General features: G+C 32.5%; 1 protein-coding gene across 3 annotated transcripts in view; it reads left to right on the forward strand.

The window, feature by feature from the left end:
• Positions 1 to 21,220, forward strand: part of LOC126884068 (glycerol-3-phosphate acyltransferase 4) — a 240,957-nt gene that overhangs the window by 114,754 nt on the left and 104,983 nt on the right. For 2 of the 3 annotated variants that reach the window (XM_050649854.1, XM_050649855.1), the window contains exon 3: positions 5,995 to 6,240. In XM_050649854.1, coding sequence (XP_050505811.1) covers positions 5,995 to 6,240 — 246 coding nt within the window. Of the gene's footprint in view, positions 1 to 5,994; positions 6,241 to 14,744; positions 14,982 to 21,220 lie in introns of all 3 variants that reach the window. The other variant, XM_050649853.1, reaches the window with a different exon arrangement.

Here is a 21,220-nt window from a genome sequence, read left to right on the forward strand (position 1 = left end):
CTGCATATTTGTAGTAAAAGTAATGCATATATATGCGCATATTTTGGTAATGTTGTGTTGCATATATTCCGCTCTCTAATTATAAATAATCAAGAACATTTCAATATTCATTTCAGTACTGTTTATTTTGGCGCATACTGTAGTTGTCATTCAGCTTATGTGGTCGTTCCATTCTCACACTCTTCTGTTTCCTAATCTGTTTTCCATTTTGTTTGTTGAGTACTTGTAAGACCTAATTATTGTTAACTTAATCTTTTTTTGTCATTTCCAATATATCATGGTACATTAACCATAGCATAGTGTTTAGTAGTACATATTTATTGCTTCATTAAGTCAAGTCTAGTGTTATTCCAGGCATTTTAAAAATATACTTGCATAAAATTGGTTATCTACTAACGACGTCTAATGTTTATGCAGTAGGCACTAGTATTAAATTTTCATAATATGTTTATTAATTTATGGTCCAAAAATTTACGTACTGTGCCATGGGATTCGTGACAGCTACAGATAAAGCGAGCAAAGCAAAATTTCTAGGATAGATATTACTTTATTTGCCTAATGGCGTCTCGGAATAAGCATACACTAAAACCTCGATACAACGGACCTCTATTTAACGGACTTCGGATATAACGGACAAAAAATCCGGTCAAATGTAAAAAAGTTAAAAACGCCCAGTTAATATTATACATACTACATTTACTTAACCCTACCCATACCAAAATACATTGTATAACAACGGGGCCCCCGTCGACCCCAAACGCTGTATTTTACAAAGAATTTCAATAAACTTTTTGGAGTTTTACTTCTTTAGGCGCGATTGAGATTGAGGGTGAATTTATATTGATCTGTGCGCCTGCGCACACCGACAGTTTGGTATTAGTATTTATACGGGCTCTGATTGGGTGTTGAAATGATCTGTCAATAATTGTTCAATATGGAGGTTATCGGTAAACAAAAATGTTGTATAATATATTTATTGGTTTTTATTGTTGTGAGGACAGAAATAAAATCAAATTTATAATTATAGTGACTTTTTAAATAGTTTTGAAAAGCCACAGGTACGTAATTCTAAATGTTTCAATTGTATTCCAATAAAAAATTATCTTCATACCTATTTGGAAAATGTAAAAAAAATAATGTACTTACCTAGTACTTGCTATGCTATACCCCTAGTAGGCAATGCTTTCTACAAATTTTCATCTAATGTATCGTTTTCTTACTCTGTATATTGTTGTATTTTAATTCGACAAAAATCAAACTAATAAAAATTCATATAAACAAAATGTCAAAAAGTTGTTCAGTTTGTGTATATTCCCACATGACGTATACGCGAAAGTGGTGCAGTTTGAAATCGCTTCGACTCTCATACGGCGAGATACACGGGAAGTAGGTTCAAGCCCAATGCACTATATAATTTTTTTATTTTTTTATAGATTTTATGATTGTAAGTATATTATTATATAATTTTTTTCAGAAAATACGTATTAAAATTTTTGGCAACAATTATTGTTCAGAAATCATTTGTGGCATTTTTCAATGTGTTTGTGTGTGTTTTATTCTTTTATTTTTTTAATTTTTGGTATTGTTTTAATAAAAATTTTTGGAAAGTAGTAGAGAAACTGTTTAAAGTATATTGATTTCGTTGAAATCATATAATAGAAGTATAACTTCTTACGTGCGTACAAAGTACACACATTCTTTTTTTATTATAGCATAATGAGGACACATTTTTAAATAGTATGATTTATTTTAAACCTATTTTTATATAACGGACTTTCGGCTTTAACGGACTTTTCCTCCCAATTAGTCCGTTATATCGAGGTTTTACTTTATTTTATATTAACTCTTGTACGTAAGAGGGCGTATTAAACACACATATTTACAAAAGCCACTTAGCTTCCCTTCCTCAACTCAGACTCACGTTGAAGTTGACGAAACCTGAGCAATACTGTGAAATTACAAAAAGAACAGACTATTGACAAATAACAGTCAGATCGTTGTAGGAACTGAAAAAAACTTGTGCTTGAAAGAATAGGTTTCGAACATGTTTAACGACGAACAATCTCCACAGTGACCCTCATATGCCTATGGGAACATTGAAAGGAGTCCTGTCATCACTAAAGAAGAGGTATAGTGTTGCCATTCTATTTTGTTTCTTTCATAATTTCAATCAATGTTAAATGTACCTACAAGAATAATAGAATAATTTTATAAGAATTTACCGATAGAACGAAACTTACCAGCAAGCCATTTTACGCATAAATGAATCATTTTCTTGAATTTACGACTCTAATTTGACTTGAATCGCTTGCCGTATCAAGTTATTTATATATGGGACTCATTATATTTTTAATTTTGTTATCTTAATTGGCAATTAACATTTCTATCTCGACAAAAAAGTATATCTACTAAATAAATTATTTTTCAAACTCTTCCCAAACTACACTCACCGGCACAAACTTTTTTATTTAGTTTGACAATCTATAACTTTCTTATTTCTACTCCGATTTTCAAGTTTCTTGCATCAATTTGTAGGTACATGTATTGATGTCGTTTGTTATTATTCCGGTGACAAATTTTTTTTGCTTACATGGCATTATACGGGGGGAATGGAAGCTTTGTATTTTCTCCTAACTTTAAACAATTGTGTGGAAGAATTGGAGAGCTGATTTTGTTTCATACACCTTTTGTATTATCCTGGAGGTATCACTAAGGTTTTGTTTTTAAATTATCCGAATATCTCTTTTCTTGTAAGAGCAGTAAATAAAACACTGCTTTGAAGGTTTTTTTAATTAAAAATATCAAACGCACTAAAATTAACAAAACAAAATTAACAACAAAACAAAAAAGTTCAATAGCGGGTATCTCCACCTCTTGCACCAACGACTGCTGGCAGCCTGTTTGGCTATCATCATCATCATCATCAACCCGTACGCGTCCACTGCTGGTCATAGGTCTCCCTCAGCTCTTTCCATCTTTCTCTGTTTTGTGCGGCTTGCATCCAGTTGCCGACAATACGTTTCAGATCGTCAGCCCATCTGGTTGGTGGTCGTCCTCTGCTCCGTAGTGCTTCTTCTCGTGGCCTCCACTCGACAATACGTTTTGTCCATCGGTTGTCTGACAATCTGGCGACGTGTCCTGCCCAATTCCACTTCAGCGACGCGATTCTTTCGACGGCGTCCGCTGTTTTTGTTCTACGACGTATTTCTTCGTTTGGGATTCGGTCCCTCAGGGAGACACCCAACATCTGGCGCTCCATAGCCCTTTGAGTTATGCGAATCTTGTTCACTACCTTTTTTGTGAGTGTTAATGTTTCCGCTCCATAAGTGAGTACAGGCAATACACACTGGTCAAAGATTTTCCTTTTCAGGCATATGGGTAAGTCCGATTTAAATACATAGCTCAGTTTACCAAACGCTGCCCAGGCTAATCCTATGCGACGTGTGAGCTCGCACGTCTGGTTATCTCTTCCTTGTTTGGCTATATTCGATCTATATTCGATATAGATGTGTTATCCTTGCCTGGGGAATAGCCCGATATTCCTCTACCAGGGCCATAACTCTACCAAATTGTCTGGAGGCTAGGATGACGGCGAATAACTTTTTTAATTCATCCCATAAATGCTCAATAGGATTGAGATCTGGGCTGCATGCGGGCCATTCTAATCTTATCAATTCAACCTCTATTTTATGATTCCATCAGTGTTTTTATTTACAAAAAATGGTACAGCTCTTACAAGAAAAGAGATATTCAGATAATTCAAAAAACAAAATTTTAGTGATGCCTCCGGGATAATATGACAGAACTATGAAACAAAATCAGCTCTTCTATTCTTCCACAGAATTTTTTAAAGTTAGGAGAAAATACAACGCTTCCATTCACCCCTGTATAACGCCATGCAAGTAAAATTTTTGTGTTACCGGAATAACATCAAACGATATCAATACATGTACCTACAAACTGGTGCAAGAATCTTGAAAATCGGAGTGCAAGTAATAAAGGTATAAATTGTCAAACTTAATCAAAAATTATGGGTGGCGGAATTTTGTGCCGGTGAGTGTAGTTTGACAATCAGTTTGAATTTTCAAACCTGTAAGCACTGACCAGTTTGACTTGATTATTATTTGTCAGAATGATTGACCGAATTTGACTTGAAATTAAGTCAAACTCAAGTCAATTTCTTATTACTTATTGAAAGTGTTTAATCTCACCTAGATCGACTAAATACTAAATAAATGGTAGGTTATTCAAATGTTTGCCATATGTTTGCAACTATACTTGCCCAAACAGTGACTATAGAGAAAATATTTAGCAAATCGCTGTCGATTCTTTGAGGATTCTTTGAGGAGAACAGAATTGGTATCAAAAAAAACCGTTTAAAAATGCTTTTTAGCTTATAAACATTTATAATAACTTTGATATTTTTGATGTCTCGTATTTGTTAAGTTGGCTCACTGAAAAAATGGTGAAAAAGAAACAATCTTTAAAAAACAGAACCTTCTATGAACAATTAATAGAAACCAAGATAGCATTTTTGTCTTAAAATCATATTTCCATTGTTTATTAACATTAACAGCCAAAAATTGAACAAATTATAAGTGAACGTCTAGCTAGATATTATGATCCAATTTAACGATGGGATATACAGAGTAAGCGTAAAAAGTTATAACCCCTTAAATTGATTGTACTCGTAAAACGTGGAATTGTTATAATAGTTATTTATGTACCAAGTCAGTAAAGTGACTCTTTATCGAACGAGTCTGATATTACGAGAAGAGCGAGCGCAGCGAGCGAGGCGAGTAACAGACGAGTTCGATAAGGAGTCTTTACTGACGTGGTGCATACAAAATTTGATCGCCAACACATATTTTTTAAATTTAATGTCGTCCGAACCACTGGGTTTATAAACGACAACAATGGAAAATACATATTAAAAATAAAAAGAGATTGTAATATTAAGTAAATAGGTACATATGTACTAACAAAAAGTATACCTGAAAAATTTGTGATACAATTAAATGTCTTTTATTCCTATTTCCGTTAAAAACTGTATGATATTGTTGATTGTTGATATTTGTATTGTCTCTAAGAAGCTCAGATATGTCCCTGGGAAGGTTGAATTTACTTCTCGTTTGCTGGTATATTTGACAATCGGTTAAGCGCTGGTTTCCTCGAAAGCGGTGCAGACAAACTGCGACCGTAACACTGCGATGAATGACGTCATAAAAAACTGTACCATACAAAATAATAGCGGTGGTTTCCAAGGATGCGTTGGAAGCCACCGCTTGCTGAGTTTGCTCATTCCATTGCCACAGTGAAGAACCTTGAATTTTTCACCGTAATCTGACGTAATTCATCGCAGTGCTACGGTCGCAGTTTTTCGGTGCCTCTTTCGAGGAAACCAGCGCTTTAAGATATGTTTTATTGATATAAAATAATATTTGCCAACATAATTTGATATTGGTCTTAACACTTACTTGCAATTTACAATTTAAGAACTTTTTAAATTTTAGACGTTATAATAATTTCATGACAGTGATGACAGATAACTTGCAAGATGGCCGCTTTCGATTTTTAATCGATAGTTATCAATATTAAATAATTACTAAATCGGTAAAGTTTTAATTTATTTCGTATGAATATAATTACAAAATACTACAGAATTTAATTTTTTGGCATAAATTTAATTGATAATATCGCAAATTGCGTACAATATTTTTAATAATTAAAGTAAATAAATTGTAAGTCCACTCAAATACTCGCCATTTGATTACTGCCATCGACCACTTACATTCAATCTCGGTTAATTTGATTAATCGCGGCAGGTAGAGTAAAATTCTTCTTTCAGTACAATAAAGTGTTACTTTACTGCCGCAAATGGCGTCAAATGAGTACAATAATGAATGACTTTAGTGACGGTTGGCGATAAAACAATTTTTTTTATTCCAAATCAGATAAAATGAAGATCTTAATTTCTTCACTTTTCCTTTTCAGGAAAAATTCAAAGATTATGAGCTTTCAAACGTATTCGAGTATGTTAAGGCTGGAGTAGAAGCAATAATTGAAGATCAAGTCACTTCGAGATTCGAAGCCGAAGAATTGAAAAATTGGAACTTGTTGATACGCACAAATCGTGGTTATGAATTCATATCATGGAAACTTACATTCCTTTGGCTCGGTGGATTCTTCATTAGATATTTCTTCTTATTTCCTTTGAGGCTGATAATTTGCTGCTTTGGGGTAAGTGCTATAAAACTTGCTACTAGATGAACTGATATTTTTTATTTTATGTTTCTGGTATAAATATTGATTAATATTGTAGATATAGGTCGTATTAAGGAGAATGAACACCCACTTGTGATTGATTTAAACTATTGCATGGTTGTTAAGAAAAGGACAAAATCCTGGTTCCGAAAATAAGGTCCAAACTGAAATAAAAATTTCCGTATGAAAATCGCTATTTATCATCGATCTCAAAATGGGCGACATACAGGCCTTCAACTTTTATCAAAATCAGAAGTCGTCAGAGTATTTTACATTATTATTGTATCATATAAAAGATATTTCATAAAACGTTATAGATATCTGCCAAACTAGTCTATTACATGGACCTAATGTGCAGGGGTAAAAAAATGAATGTCGTTCAGGCAACCTGCGGCTGTTTGCTCTATTCACTTGATCTTCCACTTCTGTCTCGAGCTCTTCGTAGCTGGATAGTGTGATTCCTAGATATTTAAACTCCATCACTTGTTCTATTATCTGACCATCCAGCTCCAATTTACACCTTATTGGATTTGATGTTGTAACCATGCATTTTGTCTTTTTTAGTGAAATTAACATGTTAAATTTTCTGGCGGTTATATTAAATTGGTGCAGCATACCTTGTAAATCATCTTCACTTTGAGATATAGGGCTTTTCATCGACACTCATTTGTGTCGAGCCTCTGTCATATGTTGTATAATCCGTGTATAATATTAATATACACAGATTATACAACATATGACAAAAGCTCGAAACAAATGAGAGTCGATGAAAAGTCCTATTACTATTGCATCATCTGCATAGCAGATTATTTTAAGTTGTTTTTCTCCCATTTGTTGGTTGCATAGTTAATCATATTAATTTACACAATTTGAAAAAAATATGAATAATAATATAATATATACATAATATAAACTGTATAGTTATGTGAAGTAAAAGAAAACAAAATATGTTTTGAAATGAAGAGTACAGGGGGAAAACAAGGAATGTAACTTTTTCGTTAATTTTGGCTTTTCTTGCCATGTGGTAGCAAAAACTGAGTATTATCGACTAGGTTATCGATTCAGGACAATAAACAGAAAGATCAGTCTATATAAATTTTTTAAGAATTTGCATCCAGGCGAAGGACCAGGATTGTCCGCACGCCACTGAACAAAAATAAGGAGTGTTCTTTGGTACATTATTACATTAATAAGTTAATATAGATTTATATTATATTAAGATAATAGAATAAAAATTGCTAGACTTCAACTAATAATCTCCTATATAGTTTTTAAGAATTAAACCTTTATTGGTGTTTATCTCAATATGTATAAAATGTGACATTCCTTGTTTTTCCCCTGTACTCTTCAAATGCGCTATAATTCTTTTGAAATTATTTTCATCTTTTTATATTTTAATCAGGGAAGTAGTATCAACTAAATGGTTTCAATTTTCTGTTTGTATAGGCATATTGATTCTATTTGTCGTTATATTTATTCAGGATAAAAATACTATTTGTCAACCTTATTGATTCATTTGTTATTCTTTTCCGATAATTGTTTTCTTTTAATAGAGCATACGTTTGTGACGTACTCATACTATAATGCCTTTTATTAATCACTCAAATCTAAATAGGGAGAATTTAGATCTCGAGGAATCCATAAGAATTTTTTTCTTAGATACCATGTGACCTAATTATTTTTTCTTGTCTAATGGATTGGTAGAATAGCGCCAAATCATTCTTTCAATATGTTTTCTGTTCCTAGGACTTCACTACCCAGGCCAGATTTTAAAACTATAAATTAATAATCCTATTTTTAATTTCTGTTTCTAGTTTTATGTATGTATGTTTAGTGCAGCAGATTCGTGCAAATATTATAAGAATTGTGCATTTAATGATAGAAGCATATAATTTTGACCACATATACTACACATATAAAGGTTCAAAATCACATATGAGGCCACAGAAGCATATTATTGACGATTTATCTAATTTTAGTAAATTGTAGTTGTTATTTGTTATTTATATTATGTTTTTCTTTTGACTGTATGTAAGCTTTGTCCATAAAATTGTAAAAATTTTCAGTGGCAATAAAGCATATTTCTATTCTATTCTATTCTATCTATCTCAGCTTTTACCTTTTACAAAAATGGCGAGCATTCAAAATGGTGACGATACATATGTGACTAATAGCACGATAACTTTTAAACGAAAAGTCCGACTTCAACCAAATTTGGTACATGGGTTCTTTTTTTGATGCATAAGATCGAGCTCCTGAACCGGAAGAATCGGTTTGCCAGAAGTTGTGTTTTTCCTGATTTTTTATGTAAAAATATGTTTTTTTTTAATTATTTCACCCTATATTTTAATTTTTTAAAAAGGTAATACCGGCATTGAAAAGAGCGTAAAAATATTTTCTAGGAAATATTTTGAACTTTTAGTTATGTTAATTACCATGTAATAAATGCATAACTTATCTTCACATGTACCTATGTGCGGCAGATTCGTGCAAATATTATAAGAATTATTGTGCATTTAATAGTAGAAGCATATAATTTGGACCACATATACTACACATAAAAAGGTTTAAAGGGCCTAGCCGGGTAAGATGGTGAAAAGTGCCCCCAGCTCGATTTAAATTCCATATAGGCCACTTTTTAGCACATATAGAGGAACTCACTTTCTGAAATTTTTAGCCCCCTAGGTGGTCACGTGACCCCCCTAGAGCCTAATTAGGCATTTTAGGTTTTTATTTTTTATCTCAGCCGCATCAAGAGCTAGCCAAAAACTTTATTTAAAAAAGTTGTAAGTTTCAAAAAGATCTATATGAAAAAAATTTTTTTTTATTTTTTGGCGGGAAATTCGAATTTTTAGAACAATTTTAAACTTTTAAATAACTCTGAAAAAAAAACTAAGACACTCGTTTTTACGAAAATCAATTATAATGTGTATTTTTGCACAATCTTTCACGCTGAATTTTTTCAGATTTTTAAAATTGGTGAAACGTACCTTTAAAAATAAAAAACCGCGTTTTTTCGGTTTTTTTTTTTCGTTTTTTGATACAATTTTATACATATTTTTCAAAAAAGGTAACATTGTCACTAGAATAGGTAAAAACTGAAAAATAATTGGGGTTTGCTTAATAAAAATTTTTTGTAACGCCATCGATTTTCAAGATACAGGGCGTTGAAGAAAACAAAATTTTACACATTTTTTACGATTTTGCTGAAACTACTGGCAACATTGTAATAAAACTTGGCGGGATTTAAGAGGTAGTTATTATGCATTTTTTGACATACAATTAAGGATTTGATATTCATTATTGGCGCGCATAGGGGTAATGGTCTGAACTTTTTAAAGAATAAAGATAGTACGCCACTGACATATTTCAAATTAACAATGGGTTTTGAATTTCTCGTTCAATTTGTGACAAAAAATGTATCTTCTTATTTTTTCATCCGACGCGCCATTTTTATTCAAAAAATCCGGCCGTTTCTTTCTGTTTTTTTTTGCTGTTTGCTGTTGTACGGAGGACTAAGTTAGCATTCAAAATTTAAAAATCAAATGTACAATCCTAAGATGCCCTTTTTTACACCTCTATGTAGCGGTACTTTTTTAGTATTTGACGTAAGTAAAAAAAGAGTTTTGTACTTCTTGTTCTTACAAGATCTCTTTTTTTATTTTAGCATTAGCTCCGATGATGACGTTTATGTCGAAAGCGCTCAGCTAAGGAAATAAAATTATTTACACACTTTGACATACTACATTTTCATTTTCCCTTATTCATTCAAGTGTGTACAAACTTATCAGTCTTTCAACTATTTTCAAAAAATAAAAGATCTTAACCCTTACAAAGTATTCGAACTTCTAGTACTTTCTACATCTACATAATAAACTCGTACATCCATTATTATCAAAATTAATTCGAATACTTTGGAAGCGTTAAGATATTTTATTTTTTGCAGCAAAACGGCGCGTCGTATGAAAAAATAAGAAGATAGATTTTTTATTGAAAATTGAACGAGGAATTCAAAAATGTTTGTTAATTTGAAATATGTCAGTGGCGTACTATCTTTTTTTCTTTGAAAAGTTCAGACCATTACCCCTATGCGCGCCAATGATGAATATCAAATCCTTAGTTGTATGTCAAAACATGCACAATAACTACCTCTTAAAACCCGCCAAGTTTTATTACAATGTTGCCAGTAGTTTCGGCAAAATCGTAAAAAATATGTAAAATTTTGTTTTCTTCAACGTCCTGTATCTTGAAAATGGATATCGTTACAAAAAATTTTTATTAAGCAAACCCCAATTATTTTTCAGTTTTTTACCTATTCTAGTGACGGTGTTAAATTTTTTGAAAAATATATATAAAATTGTATCAAAAAACGAAAAAAAAAAACCGAAAAAATGCGGTTTTTTATTTTTAAACGTACGTTTCACCAATTTTAAAAATCTGAAAAAATTAAGGGTGAAAGATTGTTCAAAAATACACATTATAATTAATTTTCGTAAAAACGAGTGTCTTAGTATTTTTTTCAGAGGTATTTAAAAGTTTAAAATTGTTCTAAAAATTCGAATTTTCCGCCAAAAAAATAAAAAAAATTTTTTCATCTAGATCTTTTTGAAACTTACAACTTTTTTAAATAAAGTTTTTGGCTAGCTCTTGATGCGGCTGAGAGAAAAAATAAAAACATAAAAAGCCTAATTAGGCTCTAGGGGGGTCACGTGACCACCTAGGGGGCTAAAAATTTCAGAAAGTGAGTTCCTCTATATGTGCTAAAAAGTGGCCTATATGGAATTTCAATTGGGTTGGGGGCACTTTTCACCATCTTACCCGGCTAGGCCCTTTAGATATGAGGCCATCTCAGATTTTGCCTTTTACAAAAAAGGCGGGTATTCAAAATGGCGACTATACATATGTGAATAATAGCACAGTAACTTTTGAAGGAAAAGTCCGATTGCAACCAAATTTGTTATATAGGTTCTTTTTTTGATATTTAAGATCGATCTCTTGAACCGGAAGAATCGGTTTGACAGAAGTTGTGTTTTTCCTGATTTTTTTGTAAAAATATGTTGTTTATTTTTTCAATTCTTTCACCCTGTATATATTAATTTTTCAAAAAGGTAATACCGGCGTTGAAAAGAGCGTACAAATATTTTTTAGGAAATATTTTTAACTCTTTAGTTATATGAATTACCATTTAATAAATGCATAACGTATTTTCACATGTAGGTACCTACATGCGGCAGATTCGTACAAATAATAATATAAGAATTATTGTGCATTTAATGGTAGAAGCATATTATTTGGACCACACATACTACACATACAAGGATTCAAATTTAGATATGAGGCCATATCAGATTTTGTCTTTTACAAAAATGGCGGGCATTCAAAATGAATCTGCCACCCATAGTACATGTGAACATACGTTGTGCATTTATTAAATGGTAATTAACACAACTGAAAAGTTCAAAATATTTCCTAAAAAATATTTTTACTCTTTTCAATGGCGGTATTGCCTTTTTTAAAAATTTATATATACAGGGTGAAAGAATTGAAAAAGAAACAACATATTTTTACATAAAAAAAAACAGTAAAAACACAAATTCTGGTAAACCGATTCTTTCGGTTCAAGACCTCGATATTATTCATCAAAAAAAGGACCTATATACCAAATTTAGTTGAAATCTGACGTCTCGTTCAAAAGTTATCGTGCTATTAGTTACATATGTATAGTCGCCATTTTGAATGCCCGTCATTTTTGTAAGAGGAACAAAAACTGAGATGGCCTCATATCTAAATTTGAACCTTTATATGTGCAGTACATGTGGTCCAAATTATATGCTTCTACCATTAAATGCACAATAATTTTTATAATATTTGCACGAATCTGCCGCATATAGGTACATGTGAAGATACGTTTTGTATTTATTAAATGGTAATTAACATAACTAAAAAGTTAAAAATATTTCCTAAAAAATATTTTTACGCTCTTTTCAATGGTGGTATTAACTTTTTGAAAAATTAATACATACAGGGTGAAAGAATTGAAAAAAAAACAACATATTTTTACATAAAAACCAGGAAAAACACAACTTCTGGTAAACCGATTATTCCAGTTTAAGAACTCGATCTTATACATAAAAAGAACCTATATACCAAATTTGGTTGAACTGAAGTCTCGTTCAAAGGTTGTCGTGCTATTAGTCACATATGTACAGTCGCCATTTTGAATCCCCGCCATTTTTGTAAAAGACAAAATCTGAGATGGCCTCATATCTAAATTTGAACCTTTATATGTGTAGTGTATGTGGTCCAAATTATATACTTTTATCATTAAATGCACAATTGTTTCACATATCGGCTGCACTAGTTTTTGTTATTGGGTACCTAATTGGCTACTTATTATATTTTTATATAAATGATATCGGCATTTCTAGAGGTCTAGTGTTTTCATATTTATTTAAAATATTATTAAAATTATAAAACTATTTAATTATTTTTTACATGGAATTATTAAACATCTGACAATCTAAATCCAAACAATAATTATTATGCGATAAAATTTTTTCAAAATAAATAGTTCTAGCATTGTTTGCGTTCTTTAAAATTAAGGTCATTGTGGATTCCATCAATTTAACATCATAATATTATCAAGTATAACTGACTCATGTTTAGTTTTTTATAACCTCTCTTGAGAATCGTATATTATACACTTTATTTTGTATTCATGTTTTGGCCAAAATCTCCTCTTCTTGCAGGTCTGTCAGTCAGTCTATTTTCCAGCATTACTTTGATCCAGTTGCATACGGTAGCGAATATCCCTTTTGATATTGCTACATCATAAATAGAGTTTGGTAGTGCATTATTAAATGCTCCTTCTATATCTAGAAAGGCGGTTAATATATTTCCATTAGGAATGGAGTGACTGAACTACTTCGTCCAGTGCTGCTTCTGTTGAATTTCCTTCTTGATATGCATGCTAGTTGCCATTGGGAGGATGATCAATCTGAAGCTTTGTGACTCGCCCACGTGCTTACGCTCAAATCGTCAGATTTTCGAAATATACACGGTTCTTGCTGTACTTAACTTACCTTGTCTTAATCTGACGTTTTCGAGTTAAGGATAGATTTTTTACGGACTGCCTCATCGCACGCCCCTGTATTAAAAGCCCATATATGGTAGGATTACATTTACAGGGCACAAGGTTTCTCCCCATGTGATTTTCTGACGCACTCAAGTAACTGCAAAAATCCCCGCTTGGGCTCCCCTACAAATATATTTAACAACAATGTAATAACCCATAATGCTAAGTTTTCTAACAAAATCTGTATTCTTTTTCTCATAGGCATCTTTCAGTGCGTCACAGTTTTTCGATTTCTTTCTAACGCATTAAATTGTATGTGACAGAAAAAAAGGCACGTCCGTGATTACAGACATTTATAACATTTATTCTAGTTGTCGATAGATGGCGCTATAATCGAAAAAAAAATTATTTACGAATTATATAATATATCTACGAATATAATCTGTACAATTTATAAGACTATACAAATCAAAGAAAATACCATTTTATAAATGCAATAAACACAATTGATTTGTTTTTATGCCAACTTGCAAATAACATTTGACAACTGTCAGATTTAACTAAAATGTCATGTTAGAATAAATGTTATATATGTGTATTATCACGGATTTACCTTTTTTTCTATCATTTGTGACGCACTGAAAAATGCCTATGAAAAGGACCATATAATTGTAATTAACATAGGGTGACCAAATCATAAAAGTGAAAAAACGGGACACATCCAAGGAGCAGTAGCGTACCTAGAACATTTTTGTATCATAAAATCCATAAAAAGGACAAATTCATAAAATAAAAGAATTTTACAAAAACGTCAGAGCAATAATAAGTACGACCAGCATTTAAACAAGAGCACTAAAAAACAAAGAGAAGAAACCGTATTTGAAGACAAACAGATCAGCAGCATATGGGAAGAATATTATGAAAAAATGCTATACTTATTACAAATTACGAAAGGCAAAAAAACGTATGGAATGAATAGAAATCCGCTAAGAAGCAAGAATCTAAGTAAGAGAACAAAGATGAACCTATTTAATAAAACCTTTTGTTACATATGGGATTGAAACAACGATGATTAACAAGAAAGAGGAAGATGTCCTTCTAAAATTTGAAAGAAAAATAATGAGAACAGTGCTGGACCAGAACATAACAAGAGAGGGAGAAATAAGAATGAAAACAAATGTCCAAATTGAAGAATAATTTAAGATAGAAAATATAGATAGTCAGATAGATCAAATCAACCCAACGAAAATACGGGACATTTAGGCGTCCCGAGAGACTTCTTCGGGACCCCGGGACAAATCGTTAAAAAACGGGACAATCCTGTTTTTACGGGACGTTTGGTCACCCTATATTAACACCACTGTATTTAACAACAATGTAATGTAATAACCACTAACATTTACAGTTTCTCTCACTGATAATATCAACATTCGCACTATCAGCATGCCCGGGCGGATCTGTTCGAAGATGGCTCAATGAGAAATTTTACAAGATTGGATTTAGGGTAATGTGCCAATGTATTTCAGCAGAAATCAGTGTACACAATAAACAATGGAGGCCAGCTAAAGGATCAGTATGTGTGGCCAATCACACTTCACCTATAGACGTTATGATTTTATCGACGGATAATTGTTATGCTCTGGTGAGTTGTTTGAGGATGCTGGAGTAGCATCTGCTTAACAGGAGACGCGCTGAAAGGAGCGGGTTATACGCTTAGGTTTTTGACTTTAATTATACTTACTGTATACTGGCTTATATGTGTATATTATGTAGTGTTTGGGGAGTCAAAGTGTTGTCCGTCAAACTGCTCTGTCTTGTACCGTAATAAAAAGGGTGTTGGAAGGCTGGTAATTAGACCCCACATGTACGAAATTATTACTTAATTAATCTCAGGTTCTATAGATGATGGCTCACTGAGAAAGGTAATTAGCTGTATACCTACTTAAGGTACCAGCGAGACTGTTTCCTAAACGGGTTAAATCTAAACCAATGAATATAAAGAGAGAAGTGATTTTAATGCATTTATTCTAAATAAACCTTATAAAGTGATACGTAAATATATAAATAAATTATGAATAGTAAATAAATCTGCAGCTAATGAAATAATCACGAAAATGTATCTATGTAATGTCCGCGCACTAATACTGTTTTGTTAGTCTTTTACCGGTAGATATATTATGAGCTCATAAAGCATACCTCATCTGCTGGTTTTTGGGTATCTCTTGACCAGATATGCCGCAACTACAATGGCAGCTATGTACGCATTTGCTCCCGCTTGGCGGCGCTAGTGTAGTTGGGGGTCAACGTTTTGACAATTCGTGTATCTGGTGAAAAACGAATTAAGGAGATGGAATACGGGAGTTACTGGAAAAAAGAAAGCCCTTGTCGAAAGTTAAAATATATTAATCATCGTCTTAATGTTTTGTTTCTATAGCTCAGACCAAAATAAAAATATTTAAGTTGATACAGTGAAATATTAGATTTTTTACAGTGGAATCCAGGGGCAGTATGTAATTCTGTTTCAACAAAATCTTTATTGCAGATACGTGCATTTATTAGTTGCGTTCGCAGATAAATACCTGTCGGCGACAATTTGTCCACGACAACGCATGCGCACTTTAAAATAATATAAATAATACCGTTGATAGATAAATATAGAAGGTATATTTACCTAGTATAATTTAATAATTAGTTATTAATATTAATTAAAAGTAAATATACCTTGTAAATTTATCTATTAACGGTATTATTTATATTAAGTGAGGTTAGGAGGTGTCCACGGTATCCGCGAACGCACTTATTGTCGGTACATATTTATCCCTTCTTACTGCTACAATCCACTTTTTCTCATCAGAATGTCTTGGGGAAACCTGTGGCCTGATGTTCTCGATGAGCAAAAAGGCACAGCACAACATTGAGACATTTTATTTTCTCAAATTAAATTCACACAGCGAAAGAAATATGGTTATTTACTTAGAAATAAATTGATTTGAACGGTTGACGTAAGTTGACGTGACCTCCAACTACACAAGCGCCACCTACGTTCAGCTTTCCAGATTAGCTGCCATTACAGCTTCCACTAATCTGCGATGAACGATGAACCACTTACTTAGTTACGAGAGACACGCCGAATATATCCTTTGCCACGATCAACCACTGTCTTTTGCGAGAGATAAGACACATCGACTACTTGTCTCTCCTACGAGGCTACTAGGTTATTCAGCTGCTTAGTTTACTACAATGTTTTGTCTTACCCTGACTTCGGAATGTCCACCGTGATGTCACCAGGAATTTGGAAAGTACCGTATTTCCTATCATACCTACTTTCTAAATCATCCTAAGTACCTACAAGGTTATACATAAGTTACATAATAATATAGATCAGGGGTCACCGATTATATTCCCTGAGCCCTGAGAATCCGTGTCGAAAATCCATGATACTTCCGGGGTCCGGATTTAATGCTACCTGTGTCTGGTTGTTCTGATTCGGTTTCTTTGCGGATTCTTGTTAAAAATATCCGCTATAAACAAATCAGAAGGATGTCGGGCGAAATTTTTGGGCAAAATTGTTTAACACTTTTTTTAATTAATTCAAAACATTACTTTTTTTTTCTCCGAAAATATGTTTTTAGCATTTTTGGGCCATCTTAAACAAAAAGGATCTTTTGTCATTTTTCTCAGAAGTTGATAGATTGCGAATTTTAAACGACTTAAAATCAGAAAAATGCGAAAATAAGCATTTTCGAAGTTTGAAATTCATGTGTAAATATTAGTTTTGAGGTTGTCAAGTGCCTAAATTGAAGTTTAAACGTTCAAAAGACTAAGTTTTCAATCTAATAGAACATAAAACAACACCAGAAATGTTGCTCTACATCTTACCAGATTGAAAACAATGGGAACCTTCTCTGGTTGCACCTGCGAGGCTTCTAAAATTTGCAAGCCATACGCATGCTGAGACTAAGGAAGATGAGGGAATTTTACAATTTATAATTCACGTCCCATCTGCTCAGCGCGGTAAAGTTCCAACGAGAATGGTTTCCTTCGTACTCCAATCAGAGTAAACATGTAAATCAAAAATGAATAACCATTTTCATTGAAAATGAGGGAATTTTACAATTTTACTTTTGCTCAGCGCGGTAAAGTTCCAACGAGAATGGTTCCCTTCGTACTCCAATCAGAGTAAACATGTAATCAAAAATGAATACATGTTTACTCTGATTGGAGTACGAAGGGAACCATTCTCGTTGGAACTTTACCGCGCTGAGCAGATGGGACGTGAATTATAAATTGTAAAATTCCCTCATCTGCCTTAGTCTCAGCATCCGTATGGCTTGCAAATTTTAGAAGCCTCGGAGGTGTAACCAGAGAAGGTTCCCATTGTTTTCAATCTGGTAGGATGTAGAGCAACATTTTTGGTGTTGTTTTATGTGCTATTAGATTGAAAACTTAGTCTTTTGCTAGCAGTTGCCGCTAGGGCATCCATGCCATTTCGTTCGTTGCAATTCTTAACTGTACGCCGGGGTTTGTCCTGGTTGGGTCAGAGAGAGCAGCATATGTGCCTCCGGATGAGAGACTAATAAGTTTCGAAACCGGTAGACGTGCTTGCGGCACTCTCTGATTGAACTAGAATATGATGCATCTGTAGTTTCGTGTTGCAACGAAATTGAAAATGGTTATTCATTTTTGATTTAAACGTTCAATTTCAAGATTCTGATGGGGCTTATTTCAATTTAGACCGTTGCTTTTTAATTATTGTTAATTATGCTCGTCCACTCGACTCTTAAGCTACCGCGCCAGCGCGTCGCACTATATGGTGCGTATCGCATTATATGATTGGCGTATTTAATTAGCACATTGGCAATAATTAATTGAATAAATCAATAAGAAGATGAATTTATTCATTGTTTTGATATTATTATCACTATATTTTGAACGCAGCAGTATTGTTATTGTAAAAGCTAGGAATTTATATTTTGAATATTAATGACGTCTTTCTTAAGTTTTTAGACAACTTCAATTTTGTATATAGTTATGTTATTAACTTCCTTTAAATTAGTACATTCTTTCACGGTTTTTGCTGTAAATTTTAAAGAACCGCTTGGATTGACATGAAATTTGGCACACGCATAGCTAACATGTCAAAGAAAAAAAGTGATATGTGCCGATGTGTGCTTTTACCCTGGGGGGTGAGTTTCACCCCATCTCTGGGGTGAAAAAATATATGTCCGAGATAAGTCCCGAAATCTTAAGACTAATTTTAAGCAACTTTTGTTCTAAAGAGTTTTTCACCAAATCAATACTTTCCCGAGTTATTTGTAAGTGAATATGTTCATTTTTCAACAAAATAACCACGTTTTTAGACGGTTTTTCGCAAATAACTCAAAAACTAAGCATTTTGCCGAAAAAAATATTCTTAGCAAAACTATAGCCTATAAAAAAAAGTGAAAAAAACGGTGTATATATTAGGTCTCTATACCTAGCAAAAACAGATTTATAGCTAATGAAAAATAGGTTCATATTCGAAAAATTCCAAATAGAATAATTCAATGTGCAATATCCAAATAATGAAGCATTCTTGGGGAAAACAAATTACAACTTTTTTAAAATGTTTAAAAGAAGGCTTTATTTCCGTTTTTATATAAAAAAATTCTAGTACCAAATGTAAGCAAGTTACGCTCAAAATAAAGTTGGCCCCTTTTGTTTTGGCAAAAAAAAATCAGGAAGATCAGCCCCCAATTAGCAACTTAAATGAAATTAATCGATACCGCTTCACAAGTTACTTTACTTATGTTGTGTTTATATGATCTGTAAGTTTCATCGATTCCAAGTGCTTATTTTTGAAAAAATTTGGTTTTAAAGCAAAATTTTTAAAAATTTTAATTTTGAAAAAAATGCTTTTTTTTTCAAAATAACTTAAAAATTGTTAAAGATACCAAAAATTTTAAACAACAAAAAAAGTCGGCTTTACTTTTCTGAATATTTTGTATTTTTTTGTTTTTCTGTAAGACAAAAATTGGTTAAGATTCTGTGTTTCCAAATTTGAATACACTCGTGATAAGTGACTCGTTCAAGCCCTTTTACCTACAGCTCTGTCAAAAATAACGACTTGAACCGATGAAACTTACAGATCATATGATCAATACATACGAGAGTAAAAAACTTATGAAGTGGTAACAATTAAGTTAATTTGAAATGCTAATTAGAGGGTGATTTTCCCGATTTCTTACCAAAAAAAAAGGGACCAACTTTATTTTGAGCGTAACTTGTTTACTTTTGATGCTAAAAAATAAAAAAAAAAAACAAAAATAAGCATTTTCTAAACACTTTAAAAAAGTTCAAATGAGTTTTCCCGAAAAAAGTGCTTCGTTTTTTGGTTATGGCACGGTAAAATATTCGATTTGGAATTTGACGAACATGAACCTATTTTTCATTAGCTATAACTCTACTTCTACTAGATATAGTGACCTAATATATACACCATGTTTTTCACTTTTTTACGTGCTATATTTTTGATAGAAATTTTTTTCTACCAAATACCTAGATACTTTTTGAGTAATTTGCGAAAAACCCTCTGAAAACGTGGTTATTTTGTAGAAAAATTAACATATTCACTCGCAAATAACTCGAAAAGTATAACTTGTTGGAAAAACTTTATAGGACAAAAGTTGCTTAGAATTAGTCATTTTATCCATTTCCGGACTTATTTAGAACATATATTTTTCACCCCCAAAAGGGAGTGAAACTCACCCCTAGGGCAAAAGCACATATCGGCACAATATCACTTTTTTTCTTTGACTTGTTAGCTATGTGTAGGTATGCCAAATTTCATGTCAATCCAAGCGGTTGTTTTAGTCCTGTCGCCAGGGGGGGTACAACGGCCTCGTTAATTCAGATGGACTTACCCAAATTTTTTTTATGTATTTTGACCCGTAGAACACGAATTTTTTGGGTAACAGTTGATCCGGATGTCGATAAGATTGTTATAGACCAAGAACTTGAGGAATCAAATAACAGCGATTTTTGGCAAAACAAAACAATATTTTGTATTTTTTGGGTCATTTTAAGCAAAAAATATTTCTACAAGTTTTTTAGTAGGATGCACAGTTTTCGAGATAAACGCGGTTGAACTTTCAAAAAATCGAAAAACTGCAATTTTTAAACCCGAATAACTTTTGATTAAAAAATAAAATAGCAATTCTGCTTAGCGCCTTTGAAAGTTCAAGTCAAATTATGTCGGTTTTGATTATTTGCATTGCTAAAAATTTATTGTGTTATTGCTAAACAAAGCTACAAACAACTAGTGCGTGAGTGATGTTTCTATGATTTCTCATTTAAAATCGAACGAGTAGGTAGAATAGGTACTAGTGCAATCAAGACTATTTCTACGTTACATGCGTTAAAACGCATGTAAAAGCACGGGAAACCCTACGTGTTTATAGCTTTGTTAAACAATAAAAAAATAAATTTTTACCAATGCAAATAATCAAAACCGATATAATTTGACTTAAACTTTCAAATGCGGTAAGCAGACTTGCTATTTTATTTTTTAATCAAAAGTTATTCGGGTTCAAAAATTGCAATTTTTCGATTTTTTTAAAGTTCAACCGCGTTTATCTCGAAAACTGTGCATCCTACGAAAAAACTTGTAGAAATATTTTTTACTTAAAATGGCCCAAAAAATACAAAATATTGTTTTGTTTTGCCAAAAATCGCTGTTATTTGATTCCTCAAGTTCTTGGTCTATAACAATCTTATCGACATCCGGATCAACTGTTACCCAAAAAATTCGTGTTCTACGGGTCAAAATACATAAAAAAAACTTGAGTAAGTCCATCTGAATTAACGAGGCCGTTGTACCCCCCCTGGCGACAGGACTATTTA

The sequence above is a fragment of the Diabrotica virgifera genome, chromosome 4 (assembly GCF_917563875.1).
Source record: "Diabrotica virgifera virgifera chromosome 4, PGI_DIABVI_V3a".
In the NCBI taxonomy this organism is placed as follows: domain Eukaryota; kingdom Metazoa; phylum Arthropoda; class Insecta; order Coleoptera; family Chrysomelidae; genus Diabrotica; species Diabrotica virgifera.